Below are 25,303 nucleotides of genomic sequence, written 5' to 3' on the forward strand. Positions count from 1 at the left end.
TGACATAACTACAAGTGCTACAGACATTAAAAGAATAGGAAATATTATTATTAAAAACCTTACAGTAATTAATTTGACAACCTGGTTTACACAAAGTAACTAAACCAGCTAGGTATACAGGAATATTCCAGAATAACCACTTGAAATTTCTTACATTTCAAAACCTTTAAAACTGTCCTTAGATATGTATTTATCCTAAGTCATTTGAAAAAAGGATAAACATATCAGTTTATCTCAAAACACATCTTTAAGTACCTATGATATGTGCTACCATTAAAGATTCATATTAAAGACATGGTCTTTTCTCATAGTCATGCAATCTTCATTTGGCTTAGTGACTCCTGGAAAAACAAACATGAATAAGAGACAACACAAGATTTATTAAAGATCATAATGCTATCATTTATTGGAGAAAAAAAAAGTTTTGTGATATTTGGGGGAAAAACAGCTTGCTTAACAGTAAAATTCTTTCTCTTTGAAAGGAATTAGTAAAAAGAAAACAATATTCTTTGTATGAAATAGGATCTCAAGGTAGGAAAAACAGCACACAATATATTTTTTGATATAAAAATTCAGGTATGCCATCAGCAGCATTCAAAATTAGCTTAGTATCTATACAATTATAAAAATTGAATTTTTAACAAAGTGTCTTAAAAGCTTGTCATATTAGAACAGGCACAGTGTTCTGTAGGCATATAAATTCCCCATGGGCTTTTAAAAATCCTTAATCTCAACTGCACAATCAGAATGTACAAAAGCAGCAAAAGATCATAGTTCAGAGGTTTTAATTTTTTTTCCTTGTTCAAAGTGGCTAAGTCAAGCAAATATATTGAAAAAGGTAAGAAAGCACTTTTCATAGCATTAAGACCACAAGATTGCATGTGAAGTATGGTTCTCCTTTAAGACACTAAACAAGTATAAGGTTCATCTACACTTAAGGTGCATTAACCTCTTCTTGCAGTTTGGAAGTTCAACAGGCAGAAAGCAACATTCTGTCCAGGAGCAAGTCTTAGTTTGGTCTCAAAGGATGGCTCCCATGGATCCACACTGATATTAAATCTAGGCAGCCATTTATATCAGGGAATTTTTGCCTGTGCTATGTCTATTTTTTGGTGCTATTTATTAAATGTAATGACCACTGTAAAAATTATACTCCAATAAAAAAATGTAGTGACATTGTTCTGAATATACACATCAGTAGCAGTTGTTTACTACGATGCTATGGATTAACCTTTCACTTCAAATAAGCCATGCTCCTTCTGCCTAGTGAACATACCCTTCCCTGCTTTCAGTTCATTCCATCTATAGAAAATGCTTTGTACATTTTCAAGCTCATCATCAGTTTATCAGCTCCAGCTAAGAAAGAACATAATTTTATTCAGTCAGTTTACATCAACAAAGGCACTGATGGTCCCTGGACTCTGCTCACAAGCTCTGCAGCGAGATCTCTGCCAGTGCTTTGTGAAGCCAAGGGGCAGAAATCTGAGCCATCAACAGCAAAGCTTAAGTGTACCAGGGCCTTAGGACTAAGTGTTATCAAGGCATTCAGGGTAGAACTAGATAACTGAAAAGTAGGACTAAATGCCCTACCCCAAGTAAACTGGGGGCAACTACACCGCATAGCACTCTCCTCTTCATTTGACCAAAAAACCCTCAAGATCTCAGAATTTCATAAAATTATAAATGAGAAGGTACTTTAAAGTCACATGATTTAACTTCTCAACTTTTTAAATAAAAATTGGTAAAAAAAAAAAATGTAGACTTTTAAATGTAAATTCTTTTGTTAATCTTTTCAAGAGCTACATACATATAAATCGGTATTTAACATCAGGTGAGAGTCTATTCACTTTTTTTAAAATGCTAACTGCAAGGAAACTACTGCATATCTAAAAACTTAAGTCTTGGATTTTAAAATCAAAAGAACGATGCCTACTATCTAGCAAAATGACTTTATAAACCTTAAACACTGATTTTGTTGTTTTCATTTGTTTAAAATGAAGTTTAAAGATGGGTTGCGAACTCTGAAGTATCTGTAATTCTGCAGCCGACTCTAGTCAAAAGTTATCTGAGCAAAGAGATAAGACAAGCCTTGTATAGGCAACCCCATACAAAAAGAATACCGAAGTCACAGGGCTGCAGTTTTATTTTCTAATTCATTCCACCAAGTCTCATCACGTGTGTTGTAACATGTGTCACTCTCGTGGAGAGATCAAAAGCAGAAGCTGCCAAACCAGTGCCCCCACACCATTTTTTTTTTAAGGTATGACCCTCTTCTTAATTATCTTTCCTAATGGAAGTATCCAAAAGTAATTTTAGATGCATTTCATGATTATATTTCTTGCTTCTGAGCATATACTGATTAGGATATATGGGTGGATAATCCACAGTCACCACACAGGAGTGATTCACAGACGCTCCAAGCACTGATAATGAGGCCAATGAGAATGCTCAGCCAGAGAGAGTGTTTGCTCCGTCCCAGAGACAACACAGTCTTTGGGAGGGAGAGAGGAAACCTTGGCCCAGGGCTCAGCAGCCCATAGCCATGGGCACAGCCATGCAGAGAAGTTGGAGAGCCAGAGGCCCCCCTGAGCACATCAGGCAAAAGTGAAGAACTCTGCAACAGGAGATGGGGGGCAGTGAGTTAGTAAACACACTAGCCCAGCATCAGACAAGCAGTTTCTAAGGGGCGGGGAAACCTAAGAGGAAGCCAGGCCTCCAGGACTGGACAGCAGTGCTGCTCCCAGCACAGTGGTCACAGGCCAACATAGCCAAGGAAGAGCGTTCAGGCCAGCCTCCCACCCAGCTGCTGGAAGCACCGCCTTGAACAAACACATTTCTTGTCTACAAAAGATCCACCTCAGTGGTTCCCTTCATTCCAAAATGCAAAGATCTAACCCAGCAATGAACAGGTAAGATGGAAGGCAGAGGAGCAGGGAAAGAGACCAGGAACAGCCACAGGATCTAAAACCCTAACTCTCCACTCCTTGTCTCATCCATGGGGTTGCTTTTAACCAGCACTGTTGCTTGGTAACAGGTTTCGATACATTTGAAATGGACACCTACAACCCCGCAGACAAGAACAAGTAGAGAAGCAACTGAAAGGTAAGGCAGTGGAAAGAAAAATGTAGGCATCTGGGAAGACCCTGGAAGGCAAGATTACCCACGAGCTGCTAAGGTGTTGGAATGGACCTGTCTGAGCAAACTGGCCACAGGACTCAAGAGTAGACAAAGCAGGAGCATTTACCTAAGAACTGGCGTCCTCTGCCTGTGAGATCTGGTACAGACCCTTTACCATTTCTGAGGCTGTTCCTTGTCTAATAATGTCTAATAATAGAGACAAGACTGCTAGTCTATGGTAACTCACTCCAGTATCCTTGCCTGGAATATCCTATGGACAGAGGAGCCTGGTGAGCTACAGTATGTAGGCTCACAAAGAGCCAGACACAACCTAGCGACTTAGCATATACTGCTAGTCTAGCAAAGTTATTGTGAATATTCAGTGAGATGTTGCATGGTGCTATTTATAGTGCCGGACACATACTACAAAATAAATTTTTTTAGATAAATTAATGATCAGAGACATTCACCCTGTCACCTTCAATGGTCATCCATTATTGTCAGGCTTAAATAATAATACCCACCTTTTACTGAGATATTTACCTATGCTGGGCCTCCTGCTAAGCACTTGACACATTTCTCATTGATATCCTGCGATGATCCAGCAGCAATTATCCCCATTATTTTTAAACAGATGAGCAACGTGAGGACCAGAGGTTAAGGAGCTTGTTCAACCTGACACTAGCATGTGACTGAGCCACAACTCACCCAGACCTGTTTGAATTCACAGCCCACATTAACCACTACTACATCATACAGGCCAGATGACCTCTTGACCTCATGTCTCACAAAGTCCAAGTCCAGCCTCTGAAAAAGGTACAGAGGGATTAGCCACAGAGATCCTGTGGCTGTCTGTGGCCTCCAGGCTAGTTGAAGCTCACAGTGAGACCAGGTTAGTTTCACATCAGCTTTAAAGAGAAGAAGCAATGAGGACTCCTGACTTCCTTCTGGCCCCATTCAGGGCCCTTCTGAGATCTGAGCAGTCTCCTGGAAGCACCTGGCATGTGAAGGTAACCAGATGGTAGTATATACTTTCCACTTCTAGCTGAAGGTATATTAGGGGTCTCAGCAGAAGACAGGATGCCCTCAACAGCCCAGAAAGGACCCAGTAACATTGGTTCCTCACTCTGGCACCATCAGGCCTGTTCATACCTTCCCCAGATCAGAAGAAAAGCCTTGCCAGTCTGAGGTCTCAGCTATAGCAGAGAAAAAAATTCAGCGATTAGCAAGCAAGGAGACAAGAGGTGGAACACTGCCTTTGGTTTGGTGACTCCCAGAGCAAGAGCCTGAGTGGACAGGTCAGACCTGGAAGAAGAAAAGAAAGGCAAACCCAAATAGACTGGCTTTGAAGGCGACTTTGGAGGCCCTGCAATGCCAAGAGCTCTGATGATCAATACAGGACATTCTAATGGTCATGCAGCAAGGAGGGGCAAATGGGCACAAAAGAACTGACGAAGAGGCCATAGATGCAGGAGGAAGCTTCCCACAGGCAGACTAAGCAGGAGAAGATACAATGATGTGGAGGACTGGGGCCAGAAAAGGAACAAGCTTGACTGATGAAAATGGGGAAAATAGTTACAGGAGATATCACCAGAGCCACATCCAGAAATGCGGGTTACAAAGGGGAATGAAGCAGGGGCACCCAGGCTCAGGACTCAGTTCTGCCATCAATTCTGATTTTGGGTTGATCTAGTAACTTCTCTGACCCTTGACTTTTTTTGGACTTCCAAGTGGGTTAACAATCTCTGCTTCATCCCAAGGCTCTTACCAGGACTAGACAAGATCAGGGACATGAAAGCAGTCTGTCTGTGATCAGGCATCAGGCTGTGATATGGCCACTCTGCAGCCCCTGCTGTCTTCTCCCACTGTTTCCAGCACAGGCTCCAGTGCAAAACACTGGGACTGTTTAAAGGTCACTGGGTAGGCGTGTCTACTTTCTGCTGGCTCCACGGTTGGGCTCTGTCTTCCCACCTACTCTCCCCTGGCCCCATTCCAGGGCAGAATGGAAAATACAATCAGTTTAAAAGCAAACATTTACAAATAAAGGTGGTGGGGGCAAAATACAGCAGAGAGCAGAGTGGTTTTTCACCGCCTACTGGCTCCTGTCCAAAAGAAAACACTAGTATTTACTGCTGCAGCTTTCTTCTCTTTCAATCTCGTTCTAGGAGGTCAAGAGTGAAGATACATTGGGGAGGGAGAAAGAAAGAAAGGAAAACCCAAGAAAAAGAGTATGCACTGAGCATTAGAAAATACATTCCCACCCAACACTGTAAAGCAACTACATTCCATTAAAAAAAAAAGGAGAGAAAATACGTTCCATAGTCAAGTGTGGAATCAGAAGAGAGCTGTTCAGGTTTAAAAACAACACACATTATCAGAAAGTGCTTTTCTACCTCATTCCACAGCCAGGCTCTTCACAGGCTCGTGTTCAAATGTCAGGATGGCAGCTTATTCCTGGACACCAGAGTAGAAGTACATCCATGTTGTATGAGACAGGTGTGACACGCTGAGGGACAAATCTACAAAGTCCCATTGACTCCCAAACTCTATCCCTTCCTGTTGCACCTGAGTCTCCAATGGGGCCATCTGTCACCAACTGGGAATCACTGGCTCCCAAGGCTTATCTGCTGTTGCTAACAAGGTTTTCACTCATAAGAACTCAGTGGAACACCATCCAAAGGTATATGAGGAAGATTCCACTCTGTCAGATATAGAACCCATTTCTTGTATCATGCGACAGACATTTGGGTTTGGGAATACACAGTTGCTCCAGAAGCAGTCCTCAAAGGTTCAAAATGCAAGCCACACGTTGCTTGCAAGATCAAAGGCACATGTCTGTGAGACAGAGGTTTAGAAGATATTTACAACACAGTCCACCCACATCCATCCACGGTGCTTTCCAGAGTTTTGCAAAACTGGCTGTGTGTTATGCAAGACACACGGTAAAACACTTCTTTACAGCATCCCTGGGAGAAAAAAAACACAAAGAAAAACAGGAGATCATCACCCCAAAGCCTCCTGGAAGTGGTAAAGGCCCTCCTTGAGGTTTCCTAGGCACCCAGAGTAGCATGCTGCAGAGCAGAAAGCACCTAGAATGAGGTCATATCTACATGGCATCAACTTCAGCTTCAACATCTATTAGCAATGTTATACTGGGCAAGTTACTTGCCTTATTTGAATTTCAAATTCCTCGTCTGTAAAAGGGCAGTTCCCACCTATCCTACTGACCAGTTTGGGGATTAATGCATTGAGCAGAGGAGGTATTTAATAAACTACAGCTATCTTGACAATTAGAGGGAAAAATAGGAAGAAAGCAGAAACTTTCTGAAACCAAAAAATTAGTCAGGACTGTGTACTTTAATATCAACCAGAAGTGCAGAAGGCACTAAAAACATGAAATAAAATAGGCACTAGGGCCTTTCTAAGTAGGCAGTAGAAACTTGTTAAGAGACATCGTGCAGTTCCCTAGCACATGGAGCTCTCTATGAGGACTGAGCACTTGTGACCCCGCTGTAGGAGCCCTAACTCAGGCACTTACTCCTTGGAATTCAGTGTAGAGCATGCAAGAAAAGAGTGAGGGCTTAGCAAATTACTATGCTCACCAAGCAGGCATGTCCATCCCACCTCCACAGCTAAAACTTCTCACCCAAGCTCTATTCTCTGTGTTCTCAGCTGCACTTGTGCTAAGGATGCTAGAGTCACCTGAGGGAGGGAGCATGAGAGAATGCATTCACATGAACAGCCACTGTATTTTACTATCAAGATAATTCTAGGACTGCATTTCTTAAGATACGCTCCACACTGAAGTCCCAGCAGATGCACAAGAAAGTGTTTTATGACCAAGTAAGATCCCTCGTGGCAGCTCACAATATACATAACATATTAAAGAACCTGGAAAATCTATTCACACAGCCTTTAACATAATGAGCTGGTTAACTTCCTGTCTAATCAGTCACTCCCCAGCATCTTCTGGTCACTGTCAGACACAGGCTTGGAAGGCGTTGAAACTTAAGCCTGCTCTTCCTCGTTCCCAGCTCTCCCACACTTCTCATTTCCTTAACACAGTTAAGGAAAAGCCCCTTTTTAGTTAACAGGTTATAAAACAATGGAAATTAAAGAGTGACATGAGAACAGAGTCAGAGATAGAGATCACTGAAAGTGCTAATTTAAGGAAGTCTTGAGGTCAGAAGCTCAGAGTGAGAAGGGGTGAAACTATTCTTAGTTATCATGAGTCCTTTCAGGCCAAGGTGGGGTCAAGTCAGTTGCCCACGGTCACACTGCTAATTAGGAAACAGCAGTCCTCCAGAGTTCTGGCCCTACTTACTTCCCTTTATGAATTCTTTTCTGAAATGTTCCTTCAGTGGGATAGGGCAAGAAAACAAGCATGAACCTTCCATCCTTTGCTCAGTGATTATTAAGGTGATAATCACCTTTAAGAAAATATCCACAAAGTTAAAGGTTAAAAGAGTGATAAGGAATCTATCTATCTATCTATCTATCACAGCAGAATGTTCCCAGCATCAGGAATTGGTAGACCTGGGTCAACGACCATCACTGGTTGTATTATAGATGGGGCTGGGGATGAGCCTCAGCTTACAAATGTATAAAATCATAAAATAGATGTATAACATCTGCCTATTTGTCTCAAGGACTTTTAGTAAATATATAATAGCACGAGGTCTACAAAACCACCCTAAACTAAAAGGACCTGTGCAAACATACCCTCATCCCCAAATAATTGAAGTTACAATCCTAAGGAGAGTCAGTCTTACCTTGCAAATGGTATGTAGGAAAGACTGTACCTACAATGAAAAACAAAGAAAAGATCTAGTCAGATGAAGGGAGTGGAAGATTACACAGTGAACTGGGCTTCTGAGCACCTGCAATGTGTGGAGGGTACATGAACACACACACACCTATACACACATATACACATACACAAGCACACACACACAAGCATACACACACACTGTGTCATGTGTATAACAGGGAAGCGAGTATCATCTGTAATCAAAGTTGGAGGGCAAAAGGCCCATGTGGCGATAACTGTCACCTCAGCCTCATGGGGTTAATCTTTAACCAAAGGAGCCAGCAACATCAGCTACAACACACAGATTCCAGATATCCTAGGAGCCCTATTCTTAAAGAACACTAAATAAGATCCAGATCAGTTGTCCCCTAATATTTTACAAATCCTCAACAGAATGTACTTTCTACCCAACTGGGATAAATTTTCTGCTCTGTGCCTATTAATTGTAAAAGAAGTGAAAAGAGAATAGGTAAAGTTGGGGAAACACACTACCAACTACTCTATGGATCAAAGTATAAGCAAGCTATGATTCTTCTTTTTAAACTATGACTCTTTAAGAACCCAAGCCCACAGATTTCTTGGTGGTCTCAGTTAACTCAGCTCCTTCCCCAGGAGGGAACCACACAGGGAGGAAGCTGGCCACACCCTAAAAGACCAGGCTTGGGTGCTAGGCAGGCTGGAAGTCAATCAGCCCTAAGAAGGCATATATCGTTGGAACACATCAGCATTGTAACAGGGCCATTTGCCTGTGCCCATATGAATGCCAAACCTTTAAAAACTGGCTTCGTAATCAGTCTATAAGCAAAGAAAGGCATGTGCATGTGAGGACTAATTTCTGCCTCTAGAAGAAAACCAAAATATAAACATAAGCCATTACACCAGGCCCTTTCAATACATTAACACACTGTGTGCATCATATTAAAATCAGGCCATCCTTCTCTGATTCTGACACTCACTATGTACAGAAGCTCACTTACTTGGAACAGAGTAAATTCCAAAGGGCATTTTGAAAGTACATTTATTCAAAAGTCCAAAATTACTAAAAGGAAGAATGGATGTTAAGCATGCAGTCTCAAGATTGAATTCTATCAAATAAGACTACACTTGATCCCCGGAAGTTTTAAAACTTTCAGTTCTCCTTTCTTTGCATTAGAGCCAACATTTCTTTCCCAAAGTAGATCCAGTCACATCTTTATGAAACTGTCCTGGCAGATACCATCCTTTGATAAACTGTGAACATACTACAGCAATGTCTCAGAAGCTATTGTTTCCATACGTGCTTGGACAGGTTTGAGATGGTCATGAACCTACAGCACCATCTATGGTTTTGAATAATAACGTCTCCAGTGGTCCTTTCTCTATGCTTGGGCTCTGGGCCACAGTTCTCTGGTCGTGCTACAGCCCACAGCCACACGGTTTTCCATTTCATCAGTCTGTTCCTGGACAGTGACACTTTTTGTCCGTCTGTTAAATGATTGATCCAACCATAAATATAACACTCATGATTTTTTTTTTGCCAGTTTCCCTTTTCTTTAATTATGTTTGACTCACAAGCCTCTTTTTACCAGCCCCTACAATACTTCATTGTCCTCGCCCTTACTGGACGTGAATGGTTGAATAATGTTAGCAACATCTCAATACAACCCTGAGCCCAGCAAAAATGCAGCGGTAGGCAAATAGCCTCCCACGACCACTCAAGATCACTAATGCCACCTATTGGCAGTGGGCTGAATTGACAGGTTGTGGCTCTACAGTGTACTTGACTTGCATCATTAAGGATTTTTAAACTGAAAAGCTTCTGTTTTCCTAATCCACCTACCCACATCATGTGGGATTTTATCTCCTTCAGCTGCATTAGTCAGAGACTGATGTGGGAGGGGATAGCTAAAAAGGTTACTTACCACGTCAGGGCCAGAGACTGCAAAATGCAGAAGATGAGAGCAAGCCCTTTGTTGTGCCACTGGAAGAAAAATGATATGGTTACAGGAATGTGTATGACAAGAGGCATACACCAAAAAGGTTAAGGAAAATTAAAAAAAAACACTTACCCAAAAGGCAGAACACAGGGTAAGTGCAAAACACAACTAGAGAGAGAATGGAAACGTTAATTAATGTAGTGACAATGACAACAGGGAAGGGAAAAACTGTAAAGACATCATTCTTGACAAACTTACAACAGCACATCAAACTGCAGTAATCAGATTCTGTGATTATTACAGCAACCAAATGCATCCATTACTTCAAAGCATCTAAGCTACCTCAGAACCCATGTTTTGGCAGAAGAGTTCAAATGAAACTGTCAATAAGAATTCATGTAGATTAAAAAGAGAAGGAAGATCCTCTTCTACTTTCAAATTTTCTCAAAATCTCTGCCCAGCAAATACAAGCACATTTCTGGTCTACCCATCCATCCATCTTTCCATTCAAATGTGCTAAAGTAGGCTTAACACACACTTCTTTATAGTCTCTGGAGTAGAAAGGGCATGCAAGGACAAAGGTTAACATGGGATGTCACTCTCAGAGCCCATGAGTCAGTTATCTGTTTGTATCTGTTTACACCTCTTTCCCCGAGTCCTTTCTATTCTTCTTCTTTTTTTCTGGCTATGTCACACAGCTTGTGGGATCTTAGTTCCCTGACCAGGGACTGGACTCAAGCCATGAGAGTGAAAACACAAAGTCCTAACCACTGGACTGCCAGGGAATCCCATGCCTTCTCCTCACCCCTGCATCCTTTCTTAGAAAGTTCTTTCTGCAAGAGCCTTCTCCCGCTCATCTACATCCAGGGCCGGCCAAGAACAATTAATCCAGCTGTGAGTCATGCTTGTCCTCTCTATCCTGCTGTATCAGTAATTGCTCAATAAATATGATGGAAATAAACTGGTGTCCAGCATTATACCCAATGCTCTGAAAGAACACAAAATAGTTGCAATGGACTTTTACCTATCTAAACAAATGAGATGTACACAAATAAAACTAAAAATAGAAGTATATGGATAAAGTTACAATACTGTAATACTGATAATTGTAACAGAAGTCCAGAGAAAATGGTCTGGAATGATGGGATGGTCCAAGGGAACGAAATGGCCCAAGGAAGAGAGAGGCATTCCCCATTAGGGACAGAAAGACAGGACAAGACTTAAGGCACTGCGGTGACCAGCAGGGAACAGGAGTGCTGAGCCAGAGGGAGACCAGACCCACCACAGGGAAACTGATGAAAACAAATAGGATTCCAAAGTCAGATAATGGCAAGGAGAAAAAGAGACCGTGTTAGACTGGACACCCACTCTAGAGAAAGAAACCTGTGTTCCTGAGTAATGCCCTCCAAGCTCTGCTTGTATGTGGCATCACCTGCTACCAGAAGGATGTCACAGCTCTCTTATTACCACATGCCTGCATGCATGCTATGCCGCTTCAGTGACGTCTGACTCTTTGTGACTCTATGGACCATAGCCCGCCAGGCTCCTCTGTCCATGGGATTCTCCAGGTAAGAATACTGGAGTGGGTTGCCATGCTCTACTCCAGGTGACCCTCCCAGCCCAGGGATTGAACTCACATCTCATGTCTCCTGCATTGGCAGGCAGGTTCTTTACTCCAAGTGCCACCTGGGAAGCCCATTACCACATGAGTTTGGCTAAATTGACAAGCAACACCTTCTGGGAGGTCTTTATAGAACTGGCAATACCTTAATACCAACTAAAACACAAGTCAGAAGGAAGAGAAAAATTATTAGATAAAGAATTCTCCTGGGACTTTCCTGGTAGTCCTGTGGTTAAGACTCCTCACCCCCAATGCAAGGGGCCCAGGTTCAATCCCTAATGGGGGAACTAGATCCTGCATGCCACAACTAAGACCCAGCACAGCCAAATAAATTAATAAAAATAAATTTTAAAAAAGGGATGCCCCCTTCTGCCACAGTGGGTACAGACATTGGGTTGTAAGTGAAAATGAAAGAGAAAAGGGTAGAAGTCTACAGATTTAAGAGGAATAAAACTCCAAACAGAAGAAACAAAAACTCCTATTTAAAACAGGCAGACCTTACCAGCACCATGACAGTTGCAATCAAACGCGTAGGCTCAAACATTCGCTTCAGCTGTTTCATTGGTCCCATGAGGAAGACAGTGCTAAGAAGCAAACACATACAGCCATTCAGACCAGAACAAAACCACACTGGGGACACCAAGGTGCCTCCTCATCACCTGCTCCAGCTCACCTGTGGCAATGATACCAGTAACAGCAACCAACACCTGAAAAGCTCTGTGCTAGATGCTGTGCTCAGGGCCTTTGTGCCTTATTCTTATTCAATCCATTAACAATTTATGAAGTGGTCACAGAACAGTTACCATACTTATTTTGCAGATGAAGAAACTTAAATCCAGAAGTACTTATTACTTATCCAAGGCCATCCAACTAGAAAATGGTAGAGGGAGGCTACAGATGCATGTAGGCGTGACTCTAGAACTACCCTCATAACCACTAGGCTAGAGGACCCCTCTCTTACAGGTGCTACCTTGGCCTGCTTAACAACCTACCCATGGAGACAAAAAGACTCAGGTAATTGAAAAAAGAAAAAACATATCTTACAGGCTTAGGTAGTTTATGTTAATAAGTAGAGAATTCCATTTTCTTTTATAATCTCCAGAGAATAATTCTAATGATGATAGTAGTAGCATCCATGATGTGTGGACTATTTGCTAAATGCTAGATATCACATACATGATTCCATTTCATCCTCTCAACTACTCTGGCAGTTAGGTATTATTACACTTATTTTAGAGCTGAGAAAATGAAGTTCAGAAAGGTTAATTTACTTGTGTAACTTATCCAAGATCACACAGCTGGCACTCCAGCCCACATCTATTGGATTACCAAGCTCCAAAGGACAGGTTTAGCATGTCTTCTGCAGGGATGAAATTTGAGAGGTGGCTAATAAGAAAGAGTAAACACAAATGAAGCAGACATGCCTAACACAGCAAGAGCCAGGGCCAGCTATAGGTCATGCTTCCTGACTCCTGACAGAAATGCCACAAGAAGCATCACTCCAAGAGCAGCTGGTTATAGTCAGTGTTTCACACAAGCCAACCAGCAGATGACATTAGCTACTAAGTGTTCTATAAAAAAAAAAAAGTTAAATAAATCTACCTCTCTTTGAAGTGTCATTAAGTTTCCACTTGAATTCAAGGCTGCCAGGTCAAGTGTTTGAGCTGAGTGCACTCTTAAGCCTACATTGAACAAGAAGCAAGAGCCAAAGGAGGCCTTCAAAATTAAATGCAGCACATATACAAAAATATAAAAGATTACAGGTAAAGCCACAAACTTCTAGACACATGCTGAAATAATTCACTCCCTTTATTATCTCCCCAAGCAATGCCATGAAGGGTCAGCTCCATTAGGATTTGTTAAATAGTTCTTTTGGACTGCTGTTGCTGCTGCTAAGTCGCTTCAGTTGTGTCCGACTCTGTGCGACCCCATAGACGGCAGCCCACCAGGCTCCACCGTCCCTGGGATTCTCCAGGCAAGAAACTGGAGTGGGTTGTCATTTCTGTCTCCAATGCATGAAAGTGAAAAGTGAAAGTGAAGTCGCTCAGTCGTCTCTGACTCTTAGCGGCCCCATGGACTGCAGCCTACCAGGCTCCTCTGTCCAAGGAATTTTCCAGGCAAGAGTACTGGAGTGGGTTGCCATTGCCTTCTCCATCTTTTGGACTAATACACCTATATATTTCTGCTCAACCTAGACTCTACATTATAACCTACGCTACTTACCCAAAGCAAAACTCCCCAAAAGTTAAGTCTTTGAGAGAGCTTTAGAGCAAGATTAGACATCTTCAAGGTCCAGCATTATACTATCATAAGAATTAATAAATTAAACTTCAGGAAGGTGTCCAGTGCATTATACTTAATCATTCGGTTAACATTTCCAGCCAGAAAAAGATCTAGATTTGGGGACATGTAGAGACAAATAAGACAGAAGTACAGCCCTTGTCAAGTGGTTTACACACCTGCAACAAGTCAGTGTAATAAAATGCTATCTGTGTTGTCACTTAAATATGTATGGGATAGACAGAGCCCATTTTAAAGGAGCAGGTCAGTGATTCTGAAGGGGAAAATGGAATTAAGAGAAGTTTCATAGAAGAGGTGACTTTTAAGTCAGGTACTGACAAATAAGCAAGTACCCATCAAATAGGGGGTGCACATGGGCCAGGACCCCAGGCAGAGAAAAAGTCCCAGCAAAGAACAAAAACGTTTGGGGGAAATCCAAGTTGAGCCTGGTTGAGGAAGAGGACTGAAAGGGTCTGTCCCACATGCATGCTGAGGGGTTTGGACTTCACCTGTTGAGAGCAACTTGATTTAGGTCATACCTGAATGGTCTAGTGGTTTTCCCTACTTTCTTCAACTTAAGTCTGAATTTTGCAATATGAGTTCATGATCTGAGCCACAGTCTGCTCCTGGTCTTGTTTTTGCTGACTGTATAGAGCTTCTCCATCTTTGGCTGCAAAGAATATAATCAATCTGATTTCAGTGTTGACTATCTGGTGATGTCCATGTGTAGAGTCTTCTCTTGTGTTGTTGGAAGAGGGTGTTTGCTATGACCAGTGCCTTCTCTTGGCAAAACTCTATTAGCCTTTGCCCTGCTTCATTCTGTACTCCAAGGCCAAATCTGCCTGTTACGCCAGGTGTTTCCTGACTTCCTCCTTTTGCATTCCAGTCCCCTATAATGAAAAGGACATCTTTTTTGGGTGTTAGTTCTAAAAGGTCTTGTAGGTCTTCATAGAACCATTCAAGTTCAGCTTCTTCAGCATTAGTGGTCAGGGCATAGACTTGGATTACTGTGATATTGAATGGTTTGCCTTGGAAACGAACGGAGATCATTCTGTCGTTTTTGAGATCGCATCCAAGTACTGCATTTCGGACTCTTTTGTTGACCATGATGGCTACTCTATTTCTTCTAAGGGATTCCTGCCCACAGTAATAGATATAATTGTTATCTGAGTTAAATTCACCCATTCCAGATTCACGACCCAGATAATCACAATGGTATGATCACTCACCTAGAGCCAGACATCCTGGAATGTGAAGTCAAATGGGCCTTAGAAAGTATCACTACGAACAAAGCTAGTGGAGGTGATGGAATTCCAGTTGAGCTATTTCAAATCCTCAAAGGTGATGCCGTGAAAGTGCTGCACTCAATATGCCAGCAAATCTGGAAAACTCAGCAGTGGCCACAGCACTGGAAAAGGTCAGTTTTCATTCCAATCCCAAAGAAAGGCAATGCCAAAGAATGCTCAAACTACCACACAATTGCACTCATCTCACACGCTAGTAAAGTAGTGCTCAAAATTCTCCAAGCCAGGCTTCAGCAATACGTGAACTGTGAACTTCCAGATGTTCAAGCTGGTTTTAGAAAAGGCAGAGGAACCAGAGATCAAATTGCCAACATCCACTGGATCATCGAAAAAGCAAGAGAGCTCCAGAAAAACATCTATTTCTGCTTTATTGACTATGCCAAAGCCTTTGACTGTGTGGATCACAATAAACTGTGGAAAATTCTGAAAGAGATGGGAATACCAGACCATCTGACCTGTCTGTTGAGAAACCTGTATGCAGGTCAGGAAGCAACAGTTAGAACTGGACATGGAACAACAGACTGGTTCCAAATAGGAAAAGGAGTATGTCAAGGCTGTATAATGTCACCCTGCTTATTTAACTTATATGCAGAGTACATCATGAGAAACGCTGGGCTGGAAGAAACACAAGCTGGAATCAAGATTGCCGGGAGAAATATCAATAACCTCAGATATGCAGATGACACCACCTTTACGGCAGAAAGTGAAGAAGAACTAAAAAGCCTCTTGATGAAAGTGAAAGAGGAGACTGAAAAAGTTGGCTTAAAGCTCAGCATTCAGAAAACTAAGATCATGGCATCTGGTCCCATCACTTCATGGGAAGTAGATGTGGAAACAGTGTCAGACTTTATTTTTTGGGGCTCCAAAATCACTGCTGATGGTGATTGCAGCCATGACATTAAAAGACGCTTACTCCTTGGAAGGAAGGTTATGGCCAACCTAGACAGCATATTTAAAAGCAGAGACATTACTTTGCCAACAAAGGTCCGTCTAGTCAAGGCTATGGTTTTTCCAGTGGTCATGTATGGATGTGAGAGTTGGACGGTGAAGAAAGCTGAGCGCCAAAGAATTGATGCTTTTGAACTGTGGTGTTGGAGAAGACTCTTAAGAGTCCCTTGGACTGCAAGGAGATCCAACCAGTCCATCCTATAGGAGATCAGTCCTGGGTGTTCATTGGAAGGACTGATGTTGAGGCTGAAACTCCAATACTTTGGCCACCTCATGCAAAGAGTTGACTCATTGGAAAAGACCCTAATGCTGGGAAGGATTGGGGGCAGGAGGAGAAGGGGATGACAGAGGATGAGATGGTTGGATGGTATCACCGACTCAATGGACATGGGTTTGGGTAAACTCCAGGAGTTGGTGATGGACAGGGAGGCCTGGCATGCTGCGATTCATGGGGTCGTAAAGAGTTGGACATGACTGAGTGACTGAACTGGACTGAACTGTTGAGAGGGAATGGGGGGCCACTAAGGGGGTAAGTTGGGCTACAAAATGAGTGACTCCACAGTTCTGTGGAAAATGGCCTGGCGAGGGGTCCATAAAAGAGGCAGGGAAGCCCAATAGGAAACGCATACAGTCTTCGGGGGGGAAGGGGAAGTTGCTCAGTCGTGTCCGACTCTTTGCGACCCCGTGGACTGTAGCCCACCAGGCTTCTCCGTCTGTGGGATTCTCCAGGCAAGAATACTGGAGTGGTTTGCCATTTCCTTCTCCAGGTGATCTTCCCTGACCCAGGGATCGAACCCGGGTCTCCCACATTGGAGGCAGACGCTTTAACCTCTGAGCCACCAGGGAAGCCTTATACAGTCTTCAGAGGAGCAGTGATAGATGCCAGAGCTCTGAGCAGCTCAGATAGCACCTTCTCCACAGAAAGTCCTCCTGGCTCCCCAAGTTGAGTCAGATCAGCTCAGCCCACCTGCCCCTCTCCCAAGCATCACTCTCTCCATATCCTATATGTCTGTCTGCCTGGCCAACCAGTGAGGAACCAAACCCTGTTTGTCTTTGAATCCTCTGAGACCAGCACAAGGTGGGAGCATGTAAGTCAATCAGCAAGGAGCAGAACAGTAAGACTAGAGCAATGGAGAAGGTGGTGTTGGAGACGGTGGAGTTGTAAATCTTGAAGAAGTCATTCAACTGCTCTGCGCCATGTAAAATTACAGTGGTAATTTTTACAAGTGGTTCTTGCCTCCTCCTAGGGGTACTTCAAAGATGAACTAAGATGTAAATACATACTGAAGTTAAAAATACATATGTATATATAGAAGTGATAGGATATGAAAGTGATGTGTTTTAACGACCTCTTTACTCTCCAAATCCTTATAATTACTGAAGCATCCTCCTTCACCTCCCTCTAAACACAATCTACATCCATTTCCCCATCTAATAACTGGCTAAGGTTAGATTTTGAAAAAAACAAAACTGTTACCTCCCAAGAGATGCGATGTTACCAAAGGTATAAAACACTGCGAAGAGATATAGTCCCTTCCTGGGCACCCAGAGCAAAAGAGTTCCCTGTAAGACAAGGCACAGGGTATTTGCATGTGAGGAACTTCTACCCTAGCCACAGAACCAGGAGTTCACAGAGAAACCTGTTCCCTCCCCGCACCCCTTAGCTTCCTCTCCGCCTCTGTTACCTCCCCCTCCTCTTATCCATGCATTTCAGTGAAAAACAAAAGAGAAAAGGTGGTTGATGAAAGTAGAAAGAGGAGAGAAGAAAGGCAGAGGGAAAGATTGGAGGAGGGGAGAGAGGTCTTACCAGAAGTGAGCAGAGAATTCCTGCAGCAAAACACACAATGAAGCCTTTTATTCTGGTAGCTGAGCTTAATGAAGTTGCCTCAACAACCTGAAATAGTTAAAAAATAAAATTAAAAAACTAATTACATACATGTGTATGCATATTTAATCACCAAAACAAAGGATACACATAATTAAATTTAGAATTTGTACTGAGGAAGGCAGGAACACAGACTCCTACTTGGTCATGTCTACAACAGCCGTCATGAGTCACTGAATCCAGCTCCTTATCTGTCCCACGAATCTCTTCTCCTGTAGCTAATTAGAGGCTACCAAGCTTCTGGCTGAATATCTCCAGAGGTGAAAACTCTCTGCCTTAAGCACAATGCATTTCACAAACAGAAAGGCAAGACTGCAGAAGATCCTAGAGTAGCCTGAGCCCTTACGGCAGCCCAAGCAAGATGAGGAGCACAACTGGACAGGCATGAGCTCTGCCTGTAGGGGCCCAGGAAAAGGGGAAGAGACAGGAGTGGCACTCGGGCAGTTGGGTCCATGGGGCACCATCTCCTAATTCAACCAGCCAAGTTTTGTCACTCACTGCTTTTGCTGGCCTTTCCAGCACCCGGGAGGAGTCTGACTCTCATCCTAATCAGGATTCTTATCCAAGTCTATTCACTCTTGGTAGAAACTGTTCTTCAAGATGTTGGCATCAGCCAAGCCACCCTCATGTGAGATGGATTCTAGTTAATTAATGACTGTCCTACTCATCCCTCTCTGCCACCACAATTAATCCTTCCCAAGAGCAAAGTTCAGAAGAGGCCAAGATTTCCAGAAAAACTGCTAAAACAAGGGAGCCTATGAGTAGCTCTTGAGGCTTTTTTCCCCATGTCAAAGATGACAGTCAGGTGTCTGCACCAGAGGCATGAGGCCTGCTCACCTCATGCAGGGGCCACAGCTGTTCCAAGCTGCACAGGTAGCTGCCAGGGAGACCAAAGGCCTTTCCTCCAGCCCAGCTGAGGCAGGGCAGCCAGGACCCATGTATATTCATTCACCCAGGCCTCACCTCAAGTGGACAGCACATCCACCAGGCCATGTGGTAAGAGCTTACAGACTCCACATCCCCACAGCTAATGGAAGAAGGTAGTGTGGTAGAGGCTGTGAAGGTCACTAGATGGGCACCGCCTTGACTGCTCCCAGCTTAGGAGCCTGTTCTCAACCCTGTCTCCAAACTTCCTGTCAAACCAGAAGCCAGAAGCACAGGACCAGAGGCTCCCCCTGGCATGGCAAGTCTTGCTACAACATGCTTCCTCTCCACTCACAAGAGAAGTATTTAGGGCAGCTTATCAAAAGGGGCTCTCCTGTCCCACCTATTCATACATATTGAAAGTGGGCTCATGACACTGCAAACCCCCTCACACACACATGTACACAAACCCACAAAGAGCACCTGCAGAAACACATGGCAACAGAATGCACCAATGGCACGATCAGAGACGGTGACGTGCAGGGGGAGCAGGTGGTCAGAAGCTGACAGCAGAGCCATCTGATTTCACACTCTCCCCCAAAATGAGCCTTGTGATGCTGTTACCAGGCTTTACTGGCATCCCAGAAAATCAGGTTAGACCCTTTTTCAACCTCCTACTGAGGACAGAGGAAAAAAATCAAAGCTACCACTCTTGCTACTCATGCAAGCACCAAAGAAGGTGCTTGTCAAGGTGGAAAAAGGAACAGAGCTATATGAGAAAAAAAAGTGTGGTGGCGAGATTGGATAGGATTGCTTGGCATCTACAGAGACATTTTAAGAGTCACCTGTTATTAAAAGACGCTTACTCCTTGGAAGGAAGGTTATGGTCAACCTAGATAGCATATTTAAAAGCAGAGACATTACTTTGCCAACAAAAGTCCGTCTAGTCAAGGCTATGGTTTTTCCAGTGGTCATGTATGGATGTGAGAGTTGGACGGTGAAGAAAGCTGAGCGCCGAAGAATTGATGCTTTTGAACTGTGGTGTTGGAGAAGACTCTTGAGAGTCCCTTGGACTGCAAGGAGATCCAATCAATCCATCCTAAAGGAGATCAATCCCGGGTGTTCATTGGAAGGACTGATGTTGAAGCTGAAACTCCAATACTTTGGCCACCTCATGCGAAGAGTTGACTCACTGGAAAAGACCCTAATGCTGGGTAGGATTGGGGGCAGGAGGAGAAGAGGATGACAGAGGATGAGATGGCTGGATGGCATCATTGACTCGATGGACATGGGTTTGGGTAGACTCCGGGAGTTGGTGATGGACAGAGAGGCCTGGTGTGCTGCAATTCATGGGGTTGCAAAGAGTCGGACATGACTGAGCGACTGAACTGAACTGAACTGTTTTTTAAAGAGGATAAGCCACAAAGTATCAACCTGATATGGCCTTAGCATTTAAAGCACAAAATAGCCTCAAAAGGATGATGAGCTGCCAGCTCTTGTAAAAATTAAAATCATTTGTTATAGGAAGTTCTGGTTTCTACCTTCAGAAAGGAAAGTAACACGTTGGTTCTACACGTCTCTCAAGCTGACCATCATCCAAATGTCACCCTATTTACCAAAATGGGGGAGGAGGCCATAATTTTTCATCCACGTAATGGCAAGTTCTTTCACACCTATGCTTGGTCACAGGCCAGAGGAAGCTGTTGCTGTTGCTCCAGTTCCAACTGGACCCAGCAAAAACCAAACACTTCTTTTTGTCAGTTTGTGAAGACCAACCGTGTTGATGCAAAATAACTCCCTAAATTCACGGTTTCTAGAAACTGCTAGTGCACTTTTTGGAAATTAGAGTAGTTGGAATAGCACCTGGATAGAACCTGTAGGCAAACAGCTCCTAGGCTGTCTGACTGGTAGTTATGCACAAAGGTCCCTTTGACTCTGGGATGTGGAGAGAAGAGGGGCTCTTGCCAAAATAAGAAAAACTGAGAATCATTCAGGAAAACAGGATTGGTAACCAGAAGAAAGTGAGAAAGGAACACTGCTTCATTCCTGTGCTTTCAAACCAGGTACCATTCAGACCTTCCTCATCCCTACAATCCTGTAGAGAAAACACATAGCCTCTATTTTCAGAAAGCCCACAGAAAATAAAGGTTGAAGTTGGATTTATGAAGACCAGGTTATCAATTAGAAAACTCACCAAGAAGCCATCTGTGACTAGACATTACCAGGCAAGTTTTATAATTCTGCATTTTCATACGTAGGAGAAACAGAACTAATCATACTTCTGTTGTTTGCATTAAAAGAACAACATTTTTTTAAAGCACTCATTTCTGGTGACATCTGACAGCTTTTATAATTCAATGTAAAGAGACTTTAAGGTCACCGAGTCTAACTGCACACACACACACACAAAACAGAAATTTCACCAGCATCCTCAAGCCTTAAAAGCATCGGAAATGTGAGACAAGTCAGGACCAACATTTTCAAGGTGGCCTGGACCTAATTAGTAAAAACTAAGCCAAAAGCCACCAAAAGTGATTCAGCTGGATGCAAAATGCTTCCTGAGAGTCAGACTCAGGAAGTGCCACACAGTGATGTACGCAATCAGGAATCGCACACTCAAGAGAGAGGAACCTGACAGCAGTGCTTTAGAACAAGAGAGAAGCACCTAGTCTTTCTAAAACAGACTTTACATATCTGAGCTTACAACTCTTTAAAGCCTTTCATTGTATCCAACATAGGTGTTCACTATTTTAGGTAAAAACAAACGCAGCATTTATATTTTCAATCTGTATTACCATCATTCACTCTTGAAGATCTGTCTACCACTTCATGATGGTTTTCTAAATCAAAATAACTGCATAATTCCCACTGTTTCCCCAAGAATCCTCAGGAAAAGAAAACATCTCCCTTTTGAACCCCAGCTGCTTTAAAACCTTATTGACAGTCTGTGCAGCATAAAACTTAAGATAAGCATGATTGTCAACCATCTAAATTTGCTTAGGCCTAGTCTGAGGTTGGGCTTAAGGGTTCATATTAGAAGCCAGAAATCAAGAACAAGGAACTAATGAAATTACTTCTGAGCCTTGACCAGTTAATAAAGGCAATAGATTTAAAAGAAGCCAAAGGCTGCTTTGAACTGTCCAAAAAAAGTTAAACCCCAATTTCTGTAACACTCAACATCTACAGTGTTACTTCTTCAAGGTGAAGATTCAGACAGCAAGTTTCAGGGTTCTGAGATTTCATGGAGGGGTGGAGGTATCAGGGTCACTCAGCATAAAATCAACAACGGCAAAACCAAGTGAAAGCAGCATGCTGAGATAACCACTAAAGACACTGATGAAAATTAGAGGAAAAACTTAGGTACAGAGTTGAAAGAAGCTATATTATCTTGTGCAACGGCTTCTTTTTACAGATGAGGAAACCAAGGCTCATGGAATACAAAAAAGAATAAAGAGAAATGTTATTTTGTCATCCACAAAGGAAAAAAATAAAATAACAAAAGCTCAAAGCATTAGAAATAGGCAATAAACATACTGTGTAGCTCTAGAACATAGCGGGTAATACTGCCCACGTTTCAGCTCAACCAAATCTTTCTAATAAACTAAACACACAAGCAGGTGGCCTCAAAAGGTTTTGGGCGTCTATGAAGTCTAAGACGTCTACGTGCAGGCAGAGAAACAAGATGTGGTCCCAAAGCTCCAGGAATTCACGGTTTTCCTGGAGGCAATTTACAGCAACAGTGTACACAAATGTCGGGTGAGCGTGTCACATCCCACAACTTAAACCGAGCAAGAACGCAGCCGTGAGCACCAGGGCGCGGCCGCAAGTCCCGTCACGCAGTAGGCATCGAGCAGGGACCCTCACCAAGGCCTAGCCCAGGCAATCTATACGGGGACTCCCTCCGCCACGTTCTCAGAGACCTCTCCCCAGCTCGGCTCTAAAGCCTCTTCCCTGGCCAGCAGGAACGGGGCCGCCGATGGCCACCCTTTCCTTCGCAGATGTTTCTAGGTTTTGCTCCAGCGTGGCCCTCCCTTTGTGGGGGGATGGGGCGCGGAAGGTTGAAAGGGTGAAGGACAAAAAAGTAAACAGATGCCAACCGCCCTATGCAGAGTGCCTGGGCCCTGGCACTTGGGGTGGGAAGTGAGGGGAACGCGAAGGTCTTGAGCCTGCAGGGGAGGAGAAAGGGGAACAGGCAGAGTTGCTTTCCAAGAAATCCTAGAAGTCCAGCATGCTTTTCTCACCAGCCAGCAACAAGAGCCGGCGGAGCTGGGGGGAGGGCCTGGTGCTCTCCCAGGCCCCCGACAGACCTTCCACCGCGGCAGGGGCGCAGCAGCCGCGGGGCGGAGAAGGAGAATGCGACCAGGAGGTGGGGCGCCAAGATGCACTCACCTCGGACAGGCCGCCCCGGTCCTCGGTGTCCTGCCCGCTCAGCACCTTCTTCAGCTTGTCCATGGCGGGACTGGTCCCCCGGCTGCCCTTCTAGCCGCCTGTTGCGCTGGCTAAGTCGCAGGTTCTTCCGGCTGCGGCCCTAGCCGCCACCAACCACAGCGCGCCCCGCCCAAGTACCTGCCCACCTGGCTCCTGCCCACGCAGGCGCCTAGCGAGGCCACGCCCACAGCCCGCCTACGCCCCGCCCTCTTTCTCCGGTTGATTTTGATCAGGGAAGGAGGGGTGGGCCGGAAGAGCTGGATTTAAGGTCTGTCGAGCTAGGATAAGTTGTGGTTCTGCGTGCAGCGCTGCATTCCACACTCCAAGCGGCAGCCCTCCCTTCTGGGGGCCCTCCATAGGTTCAGTTGACAAACGCGGAGTCCCTAGCACATGAAAGGCACTGCAGAAACAAGACTGAAGCCTGGAACCCATCTTCCTGTGCCCCACACGCCCTCTGGTGTGGGTGCAAACTTATAAACAAATGCTGTGAGGAATCTGCATTCTTGTCCTAATGACAGTGTAAACAACTGTTTAAAAATCACTTGAGGCCAACTGGAGTAAATTTAATCTAATAAGCTTAATGGAAAAGTTAACAAACACTACTGTAATTCCAACTGGAAATGCATCCAGAAGACTGATTTTGGCAGAAAGGGTAGAACTTGCTTGAGGGAGTGGGGGAAAGTATATTATATTGTTTTGTGTTTTTTGGTGTTGACTAAAAAATTAGTCACAACCTGAAAGTAGAGAGTTATTTTATTTCGTGGGAATGTTAAGGACTCTGAGCCTGGAAGACTGAGCCCGGAAAATAGTGTCTCAGTAGCCCTGAGAAAACTGCTCTGGGGAGGCAGGAAAGGGAGTCAGGCTATATACAAGTTTGTTACAAAGGGGCAGGCAGTCTGAACATCAAAGATTATTGTTAAGTGGTAAGGAAAGCCAGATGTCAAGGGAAGATGCAAGCCTCTGGGCTCACTGAATTCATTCCTTTTACATGTACCTCAGCTATCTGGGGGCTTCCCAGGTTGGCACTAGTGGTAACGAAATCGCCTACAGATGCTGGAGACATAAGAGATGCTGTTTGATCCCTGGGTTGGGAAGATCCCCTGGAGGAGGGCATGGCAACCCACTCCAGTATTCTTGCCTGGAGAATCCCATGGACAGAGGAGCCTGGCGGGCTACAGTCCATAGGGTCACAAAGAGTCAGACACGAGTGAAGCCACTCAGCCGCCGCTGCCAGCTATATGGGGCCAAATCCTGTCTCTAGATTGTTTACCTTCTTAATTGCTTGTTCACCGTAAAGGGTGGCAGATGTGGCAGATGGCTTCTTCTTGCATTCCCCCACACCCAGCTCCTCAGCAATCTGTGTGGGGTTAGGGGGAGGGCGTGGAGGGTTGGTGGCATCTGCTGGATTGCAGGCATTGTGTTCCATTTTGGGAGCCTTCATTCACATTTGGAGGCCTGAAATCACTGATGGCTGTGACATTTCTTGCTCACCATATGGCAGAAAATATTTCATTTCACCTTGGTTTGTTTTACTGAAACCAGACTCCAGTGCTAATGATTCTATGTTGGAGAATCCATGTTACCCTCAGATGGTGCCATAGACAGGACATGGTCTCACATCTCAAACTGCTTGCTGGGAAATGTCTGGAAAACTAATTTCAAGTTTAAAAAGGTTTAGAAAAAGAAATCCACAGGGAGAGTACCAGGAGCACCCACTAGAGAATCTTCCTATACCCTCTTTCCCCACCATGAACACAAACACACAGAAGAACACTTATGAAAGGGTAGGAATGCTGTGTCTGAATGGAGAGAATTTAGATGTTACCAAGAACTTCGACCTTTAGAAAGTATTGTAAATCAACCAAGCAAAGGAATTTGCACAGGACCCTATGCAAATCAGTCAAATGGCTGTAATTACACCTTTATGTGATTTCATCTTTATGGATAGGCTATGCTTTATAATTTTAGTTTACACCTGAGATCTTGAATAACAAATGCTATTGCTCTTGCCTGGATGCTCTTTACCCTCTTGTTTCACTCAAGTAAATTCCTACACGTCTTTCAAGACTCTTCACATATAAGGACAGAGTGAAAAGTCCATCCATAGTGGAATTAGAAAGATATGGGTGT

General features: G+C 43.8%; 2 protein-coding genes and 1 non-coding gene across 10 annotated transcripts in view; all 3 read right to left on the minus strand.

The window, feature by feature from the left end:
• The window catches only part of TBX19 (T-box transcription factor 19), a 71,351-nt gene extending 67,540 nt beyond the window's left edge, over positions 1-3,811 (minus strand). For all 3 annotated transcript variants that reach the window (XR_014053370.1, XR_014053369.1, XM_081489177.1), the window contains exon 1: positions 3,661-3,811. The gene's annotated coding sequence lies outside the window, so the exon portion shown is untranslated. The remainder of the gene's footprint in view (positions 1-3,660) is intronic.
• Positions 378-23,253, minus strand: SFT2D2 (SFT2 domain containing 2). 6 transcript variants are annotated; one of them, XR_014053372.1, is made up of 9 exons: positions 23,135-23,253; positions 17,804-17,890; positions 17,474-17,559; positions 11,967-12,048; positions 9,976-10,011; positions 9,829-9,887; positions 7,890-7,919; positions 6,720-6,819; positions 378-6,083 (listed from the first exon to the last, which is right to left on the minus strand). XR_014053372.1 is itself a non-coding variant. In XM_081489178.1 (8 exons), the coding sequence occupies exons 1-8, from the start codon at positions 23,195-23,197 to the stop codon at positions 6,044-6,046; spliced, it is 483 nt and encodes a 160-aa protein (XP_081345304.1). In that variant the 5' UTR covers positions 23,198-23,253; the 3' UTR covers positions 378-6,043. The 6 variants fall into 6 exon arrangements, 3 of the variants coding, with proteins under 3 accessions (XP_081345304.1, XP_081345306.1, XP_081345305.1); XR_014053371.1 differs by having other exon boundaries at positions 5,447-6,083; positions 6,764-6,819; XM_081489178.1 differs by lacking the exon at positions 6,720-6,819.
• On the minus strand, positions 16,770-16,842 carry TRNAW-CCA (transfer RNA tryptophan (anticodon CCA)). Its single transcript has one exon. It is a non-coding gene; the product is annotated as a tRNA-Trp (tRNA).
• Positions 23,254-25,303: the final 2,050 nt, after the last annotated feature.

Source organism: Giraffa tippelskirchi, chromosome 5 (assembly GCF_054371585.1).
Source record: "Giraffa tippelskirchi isolate mGirTip1 chromosome 5, T2T-mGirTip1v1.2.pri, whole genome shotgun sequence".
NCBI lineage: Eukaryota > Metazoa > Chordata > Mammalia > Artiodactyla > Giraffidae > Giraffa > Giraffa tippelskirchi.